This window comes from Leucopleurus acutus (genome assembly GCF_964270905.1).
Source record: "Leucopleurus acutus genome assembly, chromosome: 12".
NCBI classification, from domain to species: Eukaryota; Metazoa; Chordata; class Mammalia; order Artiodactyla; family Delphinidae; genus Leucopleurus; species Leucopleurus acutus.
Window position 1 is genome coordinate 16,537,885 of NC_139154.1, and position 21,106 is coordinate 16,558,990.

General features: G+C 46.8%; 1 protein-coding gene across 1 annotated transcript in view; it reads right to left on the reverse strand.

The window, feature by feature from the left end:
* The window catches only part of LOC309969414 (two pore channel protein 2-like), a gene marked incomplete at both ends in the record, with an annotated part of 38,332 nt that extends 24,659 nt beyond the window's left edge, over positions 1–13,673 (reverse strand). The window contains 5 exons of the mRNA XM_082851228.1: positions 2,420–2,548; positions 4,873–4,987; positions 5,972–6,054; positions 12,794–13,510; positions 13,599–13,673. Of these exons, the coding sequence (XP_082707354.1) occupies positions 2,420–2,548; positions 4,873–4,987; positions 5,972–6,054; positions 12,794–13,510; positions 13,599–13,673 (1,119 nt within the window). The remainder of the gene's footprint in view (positions 1–2,419; positions 2,549–4,872; positions 4,988–5,971; positions 6,055–12,793; positions 13,511–13,598) is intronic.
* Positions 13,674–21,106: the final 7,433 nt, after the last annotated feature.

Here is a 21,106-nt window from a genome sequence, read left to right on the forward strand (position 1 = left end):
GAAGATATTTCTAAAAAATAAGACCAGACAGATACTCTGTGTATTCTCGGCATTCAGCAGACGTGTGAAGGGAAGTCGAAAAAAAAAAGAGAAAGGGCAAGAAAACACAGTGGACATTCTAGGCCCAAGAGACACTGCACACGGAGGAAGAGCATGCGGGGCAGCAGGCAGCTCCGGCGGCTGGAGTGGAGGGGACCGCGTGAGGCACGTTTGCAGGATGGGTGGGTCGGAGGGCCCAACAGTCAGTGGGGCTCACAGAGTTTTTTTGAGCAAGGGAGGGTCGTGATCCGAGGTGTGCTTCTGAGAATTAACCCAGCAGTGACATCTCAAATGCAGGGATCTGAGGTTGAGGTGAGTATGGCAGTTCCTGAAAGGGGAGACAGGGCTCTGGACCACACCGTGAGAACAGAATGGCGTGCAGCAGAGAGAGAACGCGCGGCCACATCAGACCATGGCAATGGTCCCAGTGGGGAGAGGGGGAAACGGTGCAAGAGGCATCCTGAGGGGGTTTGGGGAAGACGGGGATGAGAAAGAACGGAGGGAATCTTGACAAGGAGGACTTGGAGTGAGTGATGGGAGATAAAGCACCACAGACCAATGAAAAACAGCTATGGGAGTTGTGGGATGAAAAGGGTGGGTTTGGTCCCTTTGAGTTTGAGTTGAAACACTGATGGGGAAACAGCAAGTAGGTGGCCACAGAGTGAAGAAACTCAGAGGGGAAACCAGTATCAGCCACAGCCTGGGGACCCCTACCCACCAACTGTTCGTGGAAGCTCTGAGAATGGATGGCCCTCCAGGGAAAGAACATCAAGTAGAAAGAGCAGTGACGAGGACTCTGAGGGGGGTTAACTGGGAAGAACTGTGGTTCGGGCAGGCTGCCTGCTGTGCTGAGATGCTAATTATAAAGTACCCTCAGCTAATCACTGCCCAGGACCCTCTCTCATCACAGCAGCATTTCAGAGCACATTACCCCTGCCTCACTTGGCATAACGTCTTAGCATATGTCCTTCTAGATTTTTCTATGGATCTCTAACACTCCTTCCTCTTTTCTTTTAACAAAGATGTGCTCCAACTGTACTGTAACCTGCTCTTTTGGCTTAACGGACCATAAGCATGTCTCCTTGAGAATAGACACGTAGGTGCATTTAAGGCCATTTTAACAGATGTGGATGTACCAGGTTTTATTTATTTCCTGTTGTCAGGAAATCCAGTTGTTTCCAATTTTTCAATACTATGAACAACTCAGCCATGACCAATCTTGTGGCTAAATCTTTGAACACATCCTTTTTTTCCTAAAGACCAAGTCCCAGGATTGGAAATCTGGGAGCAAGCACACGCACACCTAAGGCTTTTTGAAAAGAACTGCCAACCAGCCTTCCAGAAAGACCGCTTATTCCTCCCTCGAGTAGAGTGTGCCGGGTTCTGTTGTCAATCTTGGTAACATTGTTTTATAGGCAAACACATGGTATTTTATTGCGGCTTTCATATGTAGTTCTTAAACATTTCTTCATGGGCTTCCCTGGTGGCGCAGTGGTTGAGAGTCCGCCTGCCGATGCAGGGGACACGGGTTCGGGCCCCGGTCCGGGAAGATCCCACATGCCGCGGAGCGGCTGGGCCCGTGAGCCATGGCCGCTGAGCCTGCGCGTCCGGAGCCTGTGCTCCGCAACGGGAGAGGCCACAGCAGCGAGAGGCCCGCGTACCGCAAAAAAAAAAAAACAAAACATTTTTTCATATATGCAGTTATTTATGTCTTCTTTTATGAGATGTTTTCACCGATTTTGAGCACATTTTTTACTGCAGTTTCTGTCTCTTTTTTCTCTAATTTGGAAGTGCTCTTGATATGTTAAATAGTCACACTGTCATATTTTGCCTAATTTGTGCTTCAGTCATTGTGATCTGCTGGCAGTTGTGCTGATGGTGTTTGCTGTACAAACATTGGCATTATTCCTTTTTTAAAAAAATTTATTTAATTTATTTATTTTTGGCTGCATTGGGTCTTTGTTGCTGTGCGCGACCTTTCTCTAGATGCGGCAAGTGGGGGCTACTCTTCGTTGCGGTGCATGGGCTTCTCACTGCGGTGGCTTCTCTTGTTGCAGAGCATGGGCTCTAGGCACGCGGGCTTCAGTAGTTGCGGCACGCGGGCTCAGTAGTTGTGGCTCGCGGGCTTAGTTGCTCCGCAGCATGTGGGATCTTCCCAGACCAGGGCTCGAACCCGTGTCCCCTGCATTGGCAGGCGGATTCTGAACCACTGCGCCACCAGGGAAGCCCGCAGGCAGATTCTCAACCACTGCACCTCCAGGGAAGCCCCGTCATTATTTCTTGAACCACCCCAAACCTACTGAGTTTCTCTTCATAGTTTTCTCTTCATAGTTTCTACCTTTGACCACAAACTCTCAAAGGCACCGTCATGAACACTCACCACTATGGTTACCACGATGCAGATGTTTTTTGTGTCCTTCCAGAAAACCATCTGAGGAGTGACTTTCGCAAAGTGTACAAGTCTCCCAGAGAATGCAGTCAGACAGAGTACTTCTGCTATCGAGGTAGCCTGTGACAGAAGAGAGAGAGGGAGCCAGCGCCCTGCCGCTCAGAGGCATGGCTTAATTCTCTCTTACCACTCCGACCTCCGACCCCCCTGACACCACCCTGTGAGAATTAGCAACGTCCCTTAATTTTACTGAAAGTTGCAGCAAAATTCCTTGCTGGTTGGAATGGTTCCTTTTTCTTGAGAGGAAACCTGCCCTTGAACCACAACTCCCATGACCCAGCTGGCAGGGCTTCCTTGGGGTGGGGTCTGAATCAGCCCCGGAAGGCATTTCCTCAGAAAATGAGGGGGGGCGGTCAGGGATGGCAGAAGCAGGGGCATCCACTATGCTCTCAAATTCCCCACATTCATACTCAGAATAGACACCTAGAAGTTCAGTTTCTCTAATAATAACGCTCCAAAGATGTGTTTCGAAATGCCAGGTCGTTCCTTAGACATCGCTGCCACTGCTGTACCACTGCCTGTATTTGGTTGGTTAGAGGAGAGAACGGAGGCCCCTGGGCCCACTGCAGAGTCCTGACCATCTCCTCCGTGGGCTTCAGGGCATCAATTCCAAACTCCCCGCAGGCAGCTAGATTTGCAGGCTGTGTGTGCGGCCCATGCTTTGCCTGCGATTGCCAGGAGACGGTAAATCCTCCCGAACAAGGGCACTCTCCTCCATTCATGGGGAGAGAAGCATGGCAAAGTAGGACAAGATGGGGAAAGGGACGGTTTGGCTCAGGCGAGGAAGACGGAAAGGTCTGGGCTGAGGATGGAGGGAATGAACTTCCTAAGGGACAGGAGGAAGGGGCTGGGTCTGGGCCCTGAAAGCAGCAGGTGGCACAATTCCCCCATCCCCATCCCAGCCCTCATGAGGCCTGGGCTCCGATATGGGCTGCAGCCCCTTCAAACTTTCTAGCTCTCAGCCTGTTCACCTTTCAGGGGCTATAAAGACTCCCTGTCAAGGCCAGGCTTGCAAAAGGGCCTGGGGCAATCCCAGGACACCCTTGCTCAAGATAAGATTTTCTTGGTAATGCTGAATCTGGCCAAAGCTCCCCCGCCATAATACATTGGATTTTAGAGGCTTGAAGTACAAACACTGGCTGAAGGAACACTCTGGAACTCAGGCAGCCAAGCCCACGCTGCATGTGGCCAATAACAGAAAGGTGAGGACTCAGAGGGAGGCAATGGGCTGAGAAGAGACCCTGTGGACCGCTCACCCCGGCCAGTGCCATGGGGAGGGCAGGGGGGTAGGGGGACCGACCCTGTCCAGGTTTGTGAATGCACAGCTCTGCTTCTGCAGACTTGGTGTTTGTTTCAAAAGTCACTGGGCTAAAAGTTTTCTACCCAGAGACTTCATTAATCGGGACATCTTTATCAAACGGATGTGTGGAAGACCGCCAACTCTGAGCCCCCAAAGAACCACGCTTCTGGTTTTCACCCCCTTGCGCGGTGTCCTCCCCTGTTGACTCAGGGCTCGGGCATGTGATGGGCTCTGGCTTTGGGACATCAGCAAGTGTGGTGTGTGAGGAGGTGCTTGCTCCCCGGGATGCTCTTTCTTGGACCCCACCCACCCACTGGGAGAAGCCCAGGCCATGCGGAGTGGCCGTGTGGAGGGGAGCACAGCTCCAGCCAGGTGAGCTCCCAGCTGCCAGCCAGACATCTACCACCCTAGCCAACATGAAAATCTGCCCGGTTGAGCCCAGCCACCTGCAGAATCATGGGAGATAATAAAAGGCTGTTCTTTAAGGCAAGAGGTCAAGGAACTCTATCTGTCAAAGGACCAGACAGTAATATTTTAGGCTCTGCAAGTCATACAGTCTCTGACACGACTACTCTGAGAGGCAAGAGCTGTGTCGAGTCAAGAATTAATGTGAGCAGGTCATCAATTTATTACTTAGACTCATCTGGAGTAGCTGGGTAATTTCATGTATTACTTAAAAGCACCTATAAATAATGATTTATGACTATGAAAAAAGCTGGAAATGTGGCAAGTACGAGTCATATATTACACTATATTATGACATTGTCTACACGGCATTAGATAAATACGCTTTTAAAACATCACTTGTCTGACCAGTTTGTCCCAGTAGGCACAGAAGACCAAAAACTGCCACTCCCTTGCCAATGCCTACTGATGAAAGCATCAGCTCGGCGAGTAGGCAGAATTCTTCCAACCCCTCCCAGCAAGAAAGGTAGGCAGAATTCTTCCAACCCCCCCCCCCCCAGCAAGAAAAATAAAACCAAATCCATACTTATTGAAATTTGAGGGGGAAAAAAAGGAAGAGGCATGGGACCCAACTCATCTCTCACAAAGTCTGGTTAGCCATTCTGTGCTGAATGCTTACCAAGAAAGGCAGCGGGAACAGGGCCGGTTCCTCAAAGAGGGCAAGAGCGAGGTCCCCCCAAATGAAGAAGTAGATGGCCGCCCGCATTGTCCAGTGGTTATAGAAATGGTAAAGTCTGGAGCAGAGAAGAATAAAGAAGGTTATAAACAACGAGCAGGAGTTAAACAGCACCCCCAAATCCCATCAGAAGAAGTGTAGTGGGAGGTAAAACACAAAGTCCCCTCTCTGGCCACCTTTCCTTTCAATTCTAGAGAGTGAGGGGTAGCATTCAATTGAGCGCACACTATAAAATGCTAACAGAAAAAATCAGGGATATTATCATATCTCAAAGCACATTCTCTTAACAGTCTCCAGCTAGGATTAGCACCCTCCCCGTGGGGAGGTGGTGACCCTAGGATGTACTTTTAGAGGACTGATGCAGAACAAACCCCCCTTAGAGTGACCTGTTATTACATGGCACAGGAGCCTAACCGATTTCTAATGTGCATCAGCCTATCAGGGCATGGTGGACTCGGAGAGATCTCGTGGTCACACGGGTCTCTTCCCATCAGGAAGACAGTCCCCCAGCATCCAGGCGTGAGGTATTCACTGCTGCCTTTCGGCACTGACACTCAGTCCTGATGATAAGAATTTTTTTTCTTATCTTGAGCCATATCTTTGGTTTTAGTTCAACCCCTAGGGGGTTAGGGAGAAAAAGCTGAATTCCCATGAAAAGAACAAACGCGTAAGTCGCGTCAAAAGGCAACAGAAAGGAAAAGGACAAGTCTTCTTTTCATTTAGGCACCTCTAAGTGGACAACTATATCTAGGAGGGAAACATGATGACATGTTTTTAATTTGGATGCTTTATCTCCTGTCCTGGGTGTTATTTACTCATTTATCTGTCCTTAGTATATCTGTTGAATGCTTCCCTACCTGTGAGGTACCATGCCATTAGAACTAAAAAAAAAAAGGATAGGATTTACCCAACTCTGTGTGCCATACCCTATATACTTCTCAAAATATTTGTGCAAACAATACCTTCAGTTTGGGTTCAACTTCGAGCATATGAAGCGCTAAAGGAGAGGTGATTCTAGGGGATAGTTTAACACTTTAATTACCTGACAGCCTGAGGGGATGTTTCAAATGGAACGTTTCTGTTGTACTGAGCGTCAGAAACATAGGCAGCTGCCAGGAGAAGGTCCTCATTGGGAGAAAGTAAGGGGAGAACAACAGTCAGAGTCGGAAAGGATACTTTACTTTTTCGTTGATAAGTATTTATTGAGTATAAAAGGAAACTCCTCTTCACCTCTCCCCTGGTCCCCACTCTCGCCAGACAGAACCAGCATTAATGGTACTGTATGTTCACCTCCAGATGTTTTCCTGAGCAATGAGAGTCCTGCAGTGGGGCTGAGGCACCGGCATGCTTAACTTTCCTGAATTTAAATGTAGGTTCTCAGAGGAGGAAACGAGAACAAGAAAGCACTGAACAGTATATACAGATGTACTTAAATGGTGTATTTATACATACATATATAGGGTTATGTACACAAATATATATATACGCACACACATATATGTAAACATAAAATTATATTTAGGCTACTTGATAGTTGGTTAGAGGGATTTTCAAATTTAATTTTGACAAGTAAATTATTGCCTTTCCTGACAATTTTTGAACTTAACTCCTTCTCAAGGTATGACCTCATTCTATACACACACATAATTTTAAAAGAATAAAATTGTTTTCATATGACACAAAGCTTATTTTTTCACTCAATATATTCTGGACTTTTTTTTCATGACAATACTTATAGATCTAACCCATCCTTTTTAACAAATGCCTCTTCCTTTAGGTAGTTTCCCTTTTTCAATATATTTTGAACACAATTATATTGAATATTGTAATATATATTTATTACACACACGTACTTTTGTACCATAGGAGCGTTTCTGTAGGATAGAGTATAACTTGTGGATGGAAGGTATGTCATTTTCTATTTTGATAGGTACGATCAAATTGTCTACCCCAAAGTTACGCATTTTATATGCCTCAAAATAGCACATGAGGGCTTCCCTGGTGGCGCAGTGGTTGAGAGTCCGCCTGCCAATGCAGGGGACACGGGGATCCCACATGCCGCGGAGGGGCTGGGCCCGTGAGCCATGGCCGCTGAGCCTGCGCATCCGGAGCCTGTGCTCCGCAACAAGAGCGGCCACAACAGTGAGAGGCCCACGTACCGCAAAAAAAAAAAAAAAAAAAAAAGCACATGAATATACATGTTTTCCTACTTTTCGCCAACATTAATATGATTTTAAATGGTTGATAACATCCAATCAACCAAAGGGGCATCTTGAGATTTAGTTTAATTTGTCCATGACTCGTACAGCTGAGCCCCGCTGGTGATGGCTCACACTTCTGATTCTATATAAATTAGATAAAGAATACATACAAACAGACTAGCTATTTAGACCTCCTTATGTACTTCAGAAGTAAACACAACCTGACTATCCAACTGATTACCGGAGTTACCTCCTCAAAATAGAGGACATCTTCCTGCCTGGACTGGTATGGAAATCTCTTACTGGTCAAGAAAGTTAATTTTGAAAATGCATGAAGTATTCGGAGAGGTCAAAAGATTCCAAATTTTATATTTAATTTCCATATCAAACACACATAGTAGATATTTGTACACATAGTAGAACTGTGTTTCCTAAATTTATTTCATATTGCAACACTTTAAAAAATAAGTTCTATTGCATTAAAAACACAAACATTCGTTATTATGTCTTTTTAATAGACATTTCACCAAAGAAGATATAAGGATAGTAAATAAGCACATGAAAAGGTGCTCAACATCTTTAGTCATTAGGAAAAAGCAAATTTAAGCCACAATGAGATACTACTACATATCCACTGGAATGGCTAAAAATAAACACTGACCACACCAAGTGTTGACAAGGTTGTGGAGCAACTAAAACTCTTGTTGGTAGGGATGGAAAACAGTGCATTTACTTTGGAAAACAGTTTGGTGCTTTCTTGGCCATTCCACTCCTAAGTATTTACCAAAGAGAAAGAAAGCATACGTCCACATAAAGACTTGTACATCCAGCCCAAGAATGTGGCTTATGTTAGACATGCCATTCCAAAGTTGCACTGGTATACAAATGTTCACAGCAGCTTAACACCCAAATACTGGAAAGGACCATAATGCTCTACAAACAGGTGAATGGATAAACAAAATGTGATATATCTGTACCAGGGAATATTACTCAGGAATTAAAAGGAATGAATTACTGATAAACATAACAAAACGGATGAATCTCAAAATAATTGTGCTGAGTGAAAGAGGCCAACCCCTCACCCTCAAAAAGAGCACCTACTATATGAGTCTATCTATATAAAATTCTAGAAAATGCAAACCAATCTATAGTTCCAGAAACCAGATCCGTTGCCTGGGGATGGGGCACTTGGGACAGAGAAATGAGGCATGAAGAAACTTTTGGGGGTGATGGATACATTCATCAACTTGAATGTTGTGTTAATATCACAAGTGTATTTATATACCAAGGCTCATCAAACTATAGACTTTAAATGTGTGGTTTAGTACGTATCAATTATAGCTTAATAAAGCTTTAAAAATTGCCCTCCAAAAAAGATAACGGTTTGGATTAAAAACTGATGTGGAACAATAACCCCACAGGTGAATTAACTGCTGTAAGAACCCATCACCCTCTGATTCATGTTCATTCTCAGGGCAATTCTTAAGGGCAGTTTATTAAAACCGAAGAAGCATCATGTAAATGTGTTAAACACTTATCACACATTTTCTTTTACATATTTGCAAAAATATATTAGAAATATAGTAGAAAATCTAATATCAATTATTTTTCCATGGAACATCTTGATCATTGAGGAACACCAGAGTTCCCCAGGATATGCTTAGAAATCTATTTTAGGTATAAAATGTCTAGCATCAGCAAGAGGTGATTTCTTTTTTTTTAATGAACACATGTTAATTTTAAGAAAGTTTCATTAAGCCCCAAAAAGATCATACTGGGACAGCAAAGAATTCTGATATCAAAGTTTTTTAAAAGGAATATTTAAAGCAAAATGTCTCAAAGGCACTACGGTTCCCAATTTTAAAAGATGACGAGGGAATTCCCTGCCGGTCCAGTGGTTAGGACTCCTGCTTTCACTGCCGAGGGCACACGGGTTCGATCACTGGTCGGGGAACTAAGATCCCATAAGCCGCACAGTGCGGCCAGAAAACAAAAAAAACAAGCAAAAAAAATATGATGGTACTAATATCTACCCCCAAAGATGGGTATGACAGACCCAGCAAAACAGTTTGTCCACAAACACGAACAGGAAAAACACGCTCACCAGCAACTCCTCAACCAGCCCGGCCCTGGGGGTTACCTCCCTCAGACCCCACCCAGACTCCCGGCATTCAATCTACAAGCACCATGGCACCCCATCCAATTGCCCCCTTGCCAGCTGAATTATGCCTGTCATGTTTAAATACGCTGACACTTTCATAATAGCTAATTTACCTTTACAGTAACGTTTCAAAGTGTTCCCATTCTTAACTGCTATTATGTTTCTGACAGTCTGTCTCCTTTTAAGATCTCATCTGCTCTACCTTCTGGTTCTTCTTGTCTTCCCTCCCTCCATCCCATTTGTGTACAACTTCTAAGTCTCCTACCCATCTTTGCTTGGGAAGAAGTACTCTCAACAGGCAAACTTATGGTAAATGAGCATTCTCACTTGTATTAAGGCCATTTGTATCTTCCCATAAAATGAATTTTTTTCAGCCACCCCAAGAACGTGGTTACGTGAGACATGCCGTTCCAAAACTGCACATACTTTTCAAGGTTACATGAGAACCACTGCCCATGTCTACCGTGAAAATGGCAAAGACCGGATATCAGGCGTTTCCCCAGATGCAGCGGATAAGTGGCTTCGTACATCAAAACAGCAGCCCCACCCTAGGGGAGGCCCTGCTGACCCCCTGGACAGTAGATCTCACCTCTGAGGCAGAATACAATCACCTTCAGATGTTTTGCTTATAAAGCTCCTGTTGCCCAGACCAGTTGCATCAGAATCTCTGGGAGGTGGGACCCAGGATTGAATTTTTAAAGTTCCCGGGTGATTCCAACGTGCAGTCAAGATTGAAACATCACTGGTCTAAATATGGCCATTTTACTACTGCTTCTCATAGGTTTTGTATTTTCTTGGCACCCTGACAATAATTGACTTCTCCTGATTTTCTTTCTCTCCTTTTCTCAGGGCCGTGACATTTCCTTTCCGCTCCCCAAGACTTAAAAACGTATTTAAGATGTTTGTGTTTTCTCCTCCCACCCTCCCCACTTTGTATGCCTTCAGTCTGAGGAAGGTGAATAACTTAAATCCCTCTGGGTGAGAGGGATTTAAGAGGGAGGGAAAAATGGATTCCAGAAGCTCTGGCGGACAGCAATGAAGTGTAGGAATAAACAGCTGTAAGCGCCAGATACCTTTAAATCAGGCAACAGGAACCTTGACAAAACTGAAGTTGTTGATAGGAGTGCTTTGCAAAAAGCCAATATGACTTGCTTAGATATAGAAGAAAATTAACATAAGGTAAAGAGAAGTTACCATAAATTTCAAGTAAAAAAATTCTTCCCTGTCTCAGTTTTTCCCTGTGTCATTATAAGCACTATACCTTCTGTCTGTCTGTCTGTCTGTCTCTGTCTCCCTCTTTCCTCCCATAGGTTATGGGCACTCTGATGTCCAGAATACAGTAGGTCATTGCTTTCCCATGCACCCCCATTCAAAAGCTTCAGGAGACTTCTCTTTGCCTGGAGTGCCCACGGAATCAGATGTCAACCCCCTGGCTTAGCACTTAGGGGCCTCACAATCTCCCCTCTATCTTAGATCCCTCACTTTCCCTGCAGGAACCCCCTTCTCTGGCCCAGATTGGTGCACTGACTATCCCACTCCCACACCTGATCCCTTGCTCATCTAAAACCAGGAACATCCTTTCCATTTCCATTCACGGGGACCCATCTCAAATTTCCCTCTCTCCACGAGGGCTGCCCATACCAGCAGCTTCCACTTCCATATGGGAAGACGGCCAAGGGAAGCTTGTGAAGTATACGGTGAGCATTCCACACAAAGAAATGGCTGAGGGTAAGCTGGGCACGGCAGCTGAGGCAGGAAGGGTGAGAAAATAGGGCGCCGCTCGATGTGGGTATAAGCACCTCATGTCCCTCTGTGCAGAAAGCGACAACCTCCCGGCCAAGGGCAGCCTGAACATGTGTTTTCTTTGGCCCAGAGAGTGCTTTCTGGATGCTGGCTACTGAGTCAAATTTTTTAAAAACTGGAGCAGACACAAAAATGTGAACTTCTGGTCTCTCTTCAAAAGATCGTAACATCTGGCCATGTTGGCTTGTATTGCAGTAAGTTTTTGCAATGCACCCTGATACTCAGTCTCCTGAGCAAATACTTATTATTTTCCCCAATTCTGTGGGTCAGCCGGGAAGTCATTCTAGTCCAGGCCAACTTAGCCGGTCTCTATGGTCATCTGGGGCTAGATGGTCTGGAACAGCTGCACTCACACATCTTGGCCACGTGCATCACACAGTCCCAAGAGCCCCAAAACAGGGTGATCTAAGAGTTGGATGAACAGGTTTAAAAATAAGAACATTCAAAAAGAAGCACAGGAACATTCACAAAGCAGCACAGCAAGTATCAAGAGGTGATCACATACAGTCACAAAGAAACAGCACAGGACACGGGCTCTCAGCCGTGGCTGCACTTTCAATCCTTGGTAGCTTTAAAATTGCTGTTGCCTGGTCCACACCCAGACCAATTAACTCAGAATCTCAGGGTAACTACATTTCTAAAAGCAGGTAATTCTGACCAACAGTAAGGCTAAGAATCACTAGCACTGGATTATTTCTTTTTCAAAGCTGAAAGTGTTGGTCAAAGTACCAGAATGGGTGGCCATCTTAGTAGCGGCCAAAAGAAGCTCCAGGCAGAAAAGGGTTCTAAAAAAACTGCTTGAAAGGAGAGGGTGGAAATGCATTTCAGGTGACTAGGCAGTTTCTTATGAAGTGACCCCAAACTAACTTTTAAAAAGGTTAACCAGGTCATACTGGCTACCCAGGGTCCAAGGTCAGAGCTTCAGTTTAATGACTCAATTATCACTGTTCTGCTGAGAAGTACCTGTTGGTACCAGGCTCTTCACCTGTTATGCCTGCTCCCCTGGGGGAGGTCTTTGAAAGATACTGAGACATAAATAGCCCTTGCAGGCATGCATTAAGCCAACGCCTCACACAGGACTCAGCCAGGACTCTGGGCTGTTTTCAGACCTCGCATTTCTTGAGGTCTCAAATTATTAGTTTTTTACATTCTTCTCTTATTTTGAGAAAGAAGCATTAAGTACACACACAGAGATGGACAGTCTCAAGCTAAAAAAGATTTTCTTGCCATAGAAGATGGGGGATCACTGTCAGTTCCATCATTTTGCAGAATGAGGGGAGCAAGACCTGGGTTGGGTCAGAGCTGCGGACAAAGAATCCTTTCCCTCCTCTCCTTGAACTGCTCTGCCCTGCTTGTTCCCTTAAGGGACAGGGACATGGTAGAATCCACCTGTTGGAAGTGGCCAAGTCCCTTTGGGATGCCAGCAGGCCAGGGAGCAATGACCGGGGCAGGGATTTTACAGCCCACCTGCCCTGTGGACCGTCCTGAGCAGGCTGCAGGGGCCATACTGGCACAGCAGCCCAGAGCTGAAGGGGCCACTCAAGGAGAGGAAGACAGAGCTAAAACACCCTTCAGCTCCCACCCACTGGCACAACCAAAGGAAATGCAGCACACGTGAAAAGCCTACGTGTGCCAGGCACCGTGTCCTGGGCCTGAGGGACACGGTCTTCGAGACTCCTCCGAGATGGGAGTGATTTACCATCGCCACTTCACAGAGGGGGAAACCAGAGGCTTTCAGCGTCTTGCAATTCACAGCTAAAATTTCCTGAAGCAGAGCCGAGGCTCTTTCCATTGGAGCCTTGCCTCCCTCTCCACTCTCTGAGTTCTTATCCAGCGAAAGGGAACAACCCAAGAAGGCCTCTTGAAAGCCCCAAGCCTTCCAAAGCTCAGGCTGTCGGAGGGAAGGCAGAGCTGAGCGAATTGTGCAGCGCATCTGCTTGGCCCGCAGGGATCGGAAGGGCCAGCGCTGCATCAGCACTCCCAGCGCCACATCCTGCAGCCTTCTTCCCGGGCGTTTCCCTGCAGCAAGACCCTCGCTTGTTTTCCTGCCGCCATGGAGCGCCGTGCGGCGGGCACGGGCCACCCAGACCCGGGGGCGCGCCACACGGGGACAGGACCCCCAACACGCAGCCCGGGCCCCGATTCCGGCTTGGCCCCCGTCCGGGGGAGGCGGCTCCGGGCGGGCCTCTGGGTGCAGGCTTGACAGCTCCCGTAACGACCCTAATGTGCGGGGTTGCGGCCTGGGGCAGGGCGCCTCTGCGCTCCAGCGGCGGTGCGCTTCCCGCACCCGGAGCGCCCAGAGGACCGGGAGGACCCAGAGAACTGAGGAAGCCCGGGGGCGGAGGGGCTCCGCACCCGCATCCCCGACCCGGGGCCCTCGTTCCCCCAGCCGGCGCTGGCTGGGCCCGGGGTCGCTCTCCACCCAGGAGTCCCGGGGACGGTGGGCGCGAAGCCGGGGTACTCTGCCGTCGGCGCGCGGCCACCAGCCCTCGGCGCGCCCTTACCTCCTGGGCCGGCGGCTCCTCGGGGGACGACGGGTGCGGGCGATGCAGCCCAGCGGCTCGGTGGGCCCCGGGCATCGCGGCGGCGGCGCGCGGAGCGGGAATGGGGGAGCGTCGGGGCCGCGGGCAGCGGACTCTGCCCTCGGGCGGCAGCAGGCCCGGGCTCGGCGCGCTCCGCTCGGCCCTTCACGTGACCGCGCTGGGGCCCCACGGACGGAGGACTGGGGGCGGGCGCGGCGGGTCTCGGGCTCTGGGCCCTTCCCGCCCGGCCTCCGGGTTCTTGCTGGAGCCGGGGGCGGAGACTTGGTCCAGCCGGGGGCGGGGGCGGGGCGCGGATCCGGGGTGCCCGAGACGCAGGGGGTTAGAGGCCAAGCTGGCGAAGGGTCCCAGCCGTGTGACCCGGGCGTGTCACTGAGCCCGGGTTTCTGTATCAATAAAATAGGAACAAGACCTTCCTCCCAGGGTTGTTTCGAGAATTAAATGAGTTAATATATTTAGTGGCTGCCACTGGCAGGTGCCCAGTAAGTGATGGTTTCCTCCCAGTCCTAGTAGAACCCCCTGGAGAGCTGGGTGTGGACCCAGAGAGAAGACACCTGGGGCAGATGCCTCCGGGGAGGGGCTTGCAAACCCTCCTCCCTTCCCCCAGTCCCAGCCTGGACAGGAACTTGGGGTTACAGAGCTGCTGAATTTTTGAAAGAAAGCAGAAATCTAGATTTTCATGAGGATGTTCCTGATTTTTATTAATGTTGGTCATGAATTTAAAATAATGATTATAAATACTTGCAAGCCGATTCTTAGATGGGCTTTGGCCTGGAGGGCAGGTGGTCCTCAGCTCCTGTACCAACGAGCTTCACTGACACCTCCCAGAGGACGAAGAGGCCAGGCAGGGCGGGGACTGGCCCTGGTCACCGAACAGGAGGCATGGTGTCCCTCTGGGTTCATTAGAACCCTGTGCTTTGTTCTGTGGGATGCCAAGGTCCAGGTCCAGCACTGTGGCAGGCAGAATTATCTCCCCTGCCCCCCCCCCCGCCAAAATTCCACATCCTAACCCCCGGGACTGTGAAGCTGCTACTTTACTCCTCTACAGAGACTTTACAGCTGTAATTCTGGTTACTAATCAGTTGACCTCAAAAGAGTGATTATCCTGGATGATCTAAATTGACCCAGTGAAATCACATGAGCCCTTAAAAGCAGAAGAGGAAGGCTTTCCCTGGTGGCGCAGTGGTTGAGAATCCGCCTGCCAATGCAGGGGAGACAGGTTCGTGCCCTGGTCTGGGAAGATCCCACATGCCGCGGAGCAACTAGGCCCGTGAGCCACAACTACTGAGCCTGCGTATCTGGAGCCTGTGCTCTGCAACAAGAGAGGCCGCGATAGTGAGAGGCCCCTGCTCGCCGCAACTAGAGAAAGCCCTCGCACAGAAACGAAGACGCAACACAGCCATAAATAAATAAATAAAAATTAAAAAAAAAACAGAAGAGGAAGGCAGAGGGGGTGGTGAGAGATGAAACTCCGGGAAGGACTCAGTGTGCCTAGTGGGAATGCTACTGCCTTGAAGATGAGGGGAACTACAAGGAACTGAATCTGCTATCAAACTGAATCTGTCATCAATTTGAATGAGCCTGGAAGGGAATTCTTCCCAGAGCCTCCAGAAGAGAACACAGTGCCTTTATTTCAGCGGTTTGAGACTCAGAGCATAGACTCAGAGCTAGATGTATGTTCGTTTAAGCCCCTAAGTTTGTGGCACTTGGTTACATGGCAGGAGAAAATGAATACAGGACACTGGCCTTTCAATGCCAGATTCAAGTTCTTGCAGTGAGGCTGGCCTACAACGAGAAGGTCAGGTGGCCCCAGTTCCTTAGTAGGCACACCAGGCATTGCATTTGCCACCATCCACCTCCTCTGGTTGTTCCCTCTCAATTCCAACATCACACCCTCTGGGAGGCCCTTCCTCAACTTCTCCCAGCCAGTGGATCACTTCCTCTCTGTGGTCCCACGCTCTTCATGAAAACAACCACATGGCACCTCAGTTCCTCTATTTATATATGCTGTCCTGCCCCACTAGGCCACAAGCACCTGGCAGAGGTGAGGCAGGAAACCTTCATCTTTGAATCCCCAGCTCCTAGCATGGAGCAGGCACATGGTAGTAAGTGAAATCCAAAAGCAGAATTCATACGAGCTTGTAGCCAGTGACCCATGTCTACACGGTGTCTGAAATAATTACTTCTTATAACTGTTTATTGTGTGGATTACCCTAAAGCTCTCTGCATGTTCTTGAGAAAAGACAATGATTCTATTTCTATCCAAAGTCGTGACTTACGGAATGGTTGTTTTACAGTGGGGTCTTTTCAAATGGCTTTTCTTTGATACAGTGTAAATGTGTGCATTGTAAAGAGTAGAAACAACTAATCAAAGATAATCGTGGTCAGTGAGTTTAGGTGAGCATCCTTCTCCACATCTCTCTACCTGCACACACTTTAACACGCATGTATGCAGCTCTGTGCAAATGAGATTACATCCCACCCTGCAGACGCTGCTGACCTTGACCTTCTATCTACATCCTTCCTACCCAGGAACCCAGAATCAGGCCAGGCCTCCACCCGTCTCTCACTAGAGGATAATTCTGCCTGGTTTAGGCGAATCCAAACGGGATGTTTTCCTGGCAACAGTTACCAAGGAGAGTATGCGACTTAAGGTAGCTCAACCTGACTAAAAAGAAGCAATGGGCTTAAGAAGAAAGGTTTCTTTTTCTCTCTCCCCTCCCCTTCTCCTATAATTGTAAATTTTTAAAAACCCAAAAAACATGTATTCCTAATGGCCACTGGCAACGATCTTGCAGCCAGCCTTGGGTAAGGATGATTCTGAGGACGGCAGAGCAGAGAGATGCAAGTATCCAGGTCTCTGAGGGCCTTGGGAAGAGGCTGCTTTTTGGTACTTCCATCCTTAGAACTGTCTAACCTTTGCACTGAGAATTATGTGAGCTATATTATAGGACTCAGGAGACAGAATGTGGTAGCTCTGTATGGCTGACAGGAAAAAATCTGCAACATAGTACATGGTGGCAGTACCCTGCATGGAGTTTGATATCTTTTGTATACATTTTTTAAAGGATGCACATACCTATATTTTCTGATAAATGAATAAAATATTTTCCTGGAAGGATAATCAGGAAACTAATCAGCGTTTACCTTCGAGCACACAGCTGAAACAACAAGGGGTAGAAACATGAAGGGAGAGGGACTTTTTCCTCTTATTTTATACTTTTCTATAAGGTGTCATTTTCCACTGTATTTCTATCTTACTTTTATGTGTTCACACATGGTAAGATCAACAGGGATGTGGGATGGAATTTAATCAGCAATTTTGTCTGTTTCATGAAAAAAATATTTTCTGCAATGGAAAAAATTACAGCTCTGGTCCTTATGTCTGAAAACGGCTGTTCCTGGCAGCATCTCTGCTGGTGGGGACAACACACCTCCACAGGGTGAGAAGGAATCCGATTTAGAAAGCACAACCTTTAGAGGCCAGTTAACACAAAGCACACCCTATTACAACCCTTTGAGGTACTGTACTGGTTTGCTAGGGTTGCCATAACAAAGTGCTACAGGCTGAGGGGCTTAAACAACAGAAATCTGTTTTCTCACAGTCCTGGAAGCTAGAAGTTCAAGCTCAAGGTGTTGGCAGGTTGGTTTCTTCGGAGGCCTCTCCCTTTGGCTTGTAGATGGATGTCTTCTTCTCCGTGTGTCTTCACATAGGTTTCCCTCTGTGCATGTCCGTGTCCAAGCTTCCCTTTCTTATAAGGACACCAGTGGTTACTTGCAAGGTATTGATGAAAACCATTCCACACCACTTCCAGAAATTTCCATTCAACAAATACTTATTGAAAACCTTTTGTTTTCCAGACACTGTATCAGATGCTTGACAAATATTCACCCTAATGACCTCATTTTAACTTAATTACATTTGTGAAAACCGTAACTCCTCATAGGGCCACATTTTGAGGTGCTGGGGTGTTAGGACTTCAGCACATGAATTTGGTATGGGGGGGACACGATTAGGCCCATAACAGGTATCGGTTACCATCCCCACTTTAGAGTTAAGGAAACGGAAGCTCAGAGAGGAGAATCAAAAAAGGAGGTGAAGGAGTTAGTCATGCAGGTATCTGGGGGAGGAGTATGCCAGCCAGGGGAACTGCACATGCAAATGTTCGTAGGTAGCACCGAACCTTGTGAGCTCAAGAAACAATGAGCAGGGACTTCCCTGGCAGTCCAGTGGTTGAGACTTCACCTTCCAATGCAGGGGGTGCTGGTTCGATCTCTGGTCGGAGAGCTAAGATCCCAAAAGCGTCGCGGCCAAAAAACCAAAAACATAAAACAGAAGCAATAATGTAATAAGTTCAATAAAGACTTTAAAAATGGTCCACATCAAAAAAAAAAATCTTAAAAAAAAAAAACAATGAGCCGAAAAACAAATGTAACAGTGAGCAGGCCAGTGAGGTGTAAGAGGAGGAGGAGAGCTGGCCGTGCAGCGGCTTTGGGCACTGCAGAGGCCCAACTGCAGAGTTGGAGCAGAGGCATTGCATGGTCCACCTTCTGATTTCAAAGGCTCACTCGGGCTGCTGTATTGAGAATAGAATGTCATGGACAGATATGGAAGCACAGAAACCTGATAGGGGCTATTGCAGTATCTCAGGTAAGAGATGATGGTAGCTTGGGTGCCGTGGTAGCAGTAAGGTGAGAAGAAGTTTAATTCTGGTCATATTTTGAAAGTAGAAATGTTGATGCAAATAATCAATAAACAATCTATAATAAGAATAGAAGAGAGTTTTATTTGAGTCAAACTGAGGACTATAGCCTGGGAAACAGCCTCTGAGTAGCCCTGAGAGAATGCTCTGAAGGGGTAGGGGAGGAGTATATATACATGATTTTTTTTTTGGCTAGGAAATACACGTAGTCAAGCATACATCTTGGTAAAAGATTACTGCCAATCACAAAGAACACATATCACAACTTAATGATTTTAGTGCCTTTCTATGTAAGAGAAGATGCAAAAATCTGGGGTCATTGAAATTCTTTCTGAGGTATGCATCTTAACTACCTAAGGACCATCTATTCAAATCACAGAATGACCCATCCATTTTTTTTTCCTGCATTTCCCTCAGGGGGTACTCTAGGTGGGCAACTGCAGTGGGTTGCTACTTATCCCTTTGTATTACTAGATGGTGGGCGATTTCTTTAATGGTTAATGCAGATATATAATGTATGTTTGACAGGCCATAAGACAGGCTGTTTTAGTTAGCATAAAGTTCAAGGCACATCACGTATAAGCCAGAATGACTTCCCTGTACCTCAATATGTGAAGAGTTCTTCCACTAGAACCTACAGGATTGACTAATAGATTGAATGGAATATGAAAGAAAGAGAAGGTTTCTGAGGGTTTTTTTTTTTCTTTTTTAAAGGCTAAGCTACATACTTAACTGTATATTCCAATTCATCAGAGTGTGTCATAATTATTTTTTTCCCTCTCTTTCACTCTGCACTAAGCTGTCTGAGGGCAGCTATTGTGCCGTATTCACCTCTACATTCCCAATACCTACTGCAACATTCAAGAAATATTTGCTAAGTAAATGATCATTAAGCATGGCAGACTTGAATTCACATTGGACCCGATACTGTCTTTATCATCACCCTAGTAAGATAGGTTTCATCTCAAGTATGAAAGTCCAATTGCTGATATCTATAGAGAGGCTAGGTCAGGCCCGTGCTCTAAAAAGAGTTCAGGCTCCATGTGCTGGTCTCCCTTTCGTGACTGTATCTGTTTTCTATTGCTGTGTAACAAATTACCACAACACATATTTATAATCTCAACTTTCCATGGGTTAGGGGTCCAGGCACATGGGTCCTCTGTTAGGGTCTCACAAGGCTACAATCAAAGCATCAGCCAAGCTGTAATCTCATCTGGAGGCTGCACTGGGGAAGAATCTGCTTCCAAGCCTATTCATGTTACAGGCAAAGTTAATTTCCTTGTGGTTGTAGGACTGAGGGCTTTTTGCTGGCTGTTGGCTGGAGGCATGCCGCTGTTCCTAGAGGCTACCCATATTTCTTTACTATATAAGCTTCTCCAACATGTTTGCTTACTTCATCAAGCCCACAACGGGAGTCTTCAGTCTGTTAAGAAGTTTTATATCACATAAGGTATATCACATAAGGAGTGACCTCCCAGCAAATCACAGATCAGCCCATACTCTAGGGGAAGGACTTAAGACATGAACTTCAGGAGTGGAAATTGTTGGGGGTTACCTTAGGGTCTGTCCACCAGAATGAATTTCATCATTAGAATTTGTTTTCCCTCTATCCCCACAACTCTGACCCAGTGTTAGTTGTGGAATAGAATGGCTCTCTAGACCTTGCTGTCCAATATGGTAGCCACTAGCCCCTTATGTGACTAGTGTGACTGAAGAACTGATTTCTGAATTTTTAAAAACAACTTAATAAAATTTAGTTTAAAAACCAATACTCGGACTTCCCTGGTGACACAGTGGTTATGAATCCGCCTGCCAATGCAGGGGACACAGGTTTGATCCCTGGTCCAGGAAGATCCCACATGCCGTGGAGCAACTAAGCCCATGTGCCACAACTACTGAGCCTGCGCGCCACAACTATTGAAGCCCGTGTGCCTAGAGCCCATGCTCCCCAACAAGAGAAGCCACTGAAATGAGAAGCTCACACACCACAACAAAGAGTAGCCCCTGCTCACTAGAGAAAGCCCGCACGCAGCAATGAAGACCCAAAGCGGCCATAGATAAATAAAGTTATTTATTTATTTTAAAAAAGATACTCAACTCAGATATTGGAGAAATTTTTACATGTGTTTGAAACAATGTGGGTACATGAATCTAACTTTTCAACTAACTTTTGTGAATTCTAGAAACTGATCAAGTCTCTCCACCGAAAATTTAGTGTTCAAATTGAGATGTGCTGTTAATTATAACATCTACACCAGATTTCAAAGTCTTAGTATAAAAAAAGAATAAAAATATCTCATTAATAGCTTTTCTGATTACATGTTGAAAAGATAACATCCTTTATGTATATTAAGCTAAGTAAAATACGTTATTAACAATAATTTCATCTGTTTGCATTTTTTTAAATGGGTTCCCAGAAAATTTAAAGTCACATATTTGGCTCGCATTCTGCTGCTGAGAGAAAATACAAAGAGGTTGAGCTGACCATGAGGTTGGAAAGACGCACCACCGTAGTCAGCTAATAATAATAAATTAAGGCAACATCTGATGAATGCCGAACAGTAAGTATGGTAGGGGTTCAGAGGAGGTAACTGTGGGGCTATCCAAGGGCGGGGCAAGGCTTCATCAGCAGGCGAGATCGACGAATCTTTAAATTGCAAGAGCTGCGCGGCAAGGCGCGCCGGGCTCTCACGGCCCGCGCCCCGCCCCGAAACGCGCTGCGCCTTTTGACCCGGCCGCCGCGCCGTAGGCCGCGCTGCAAGCCTGGGA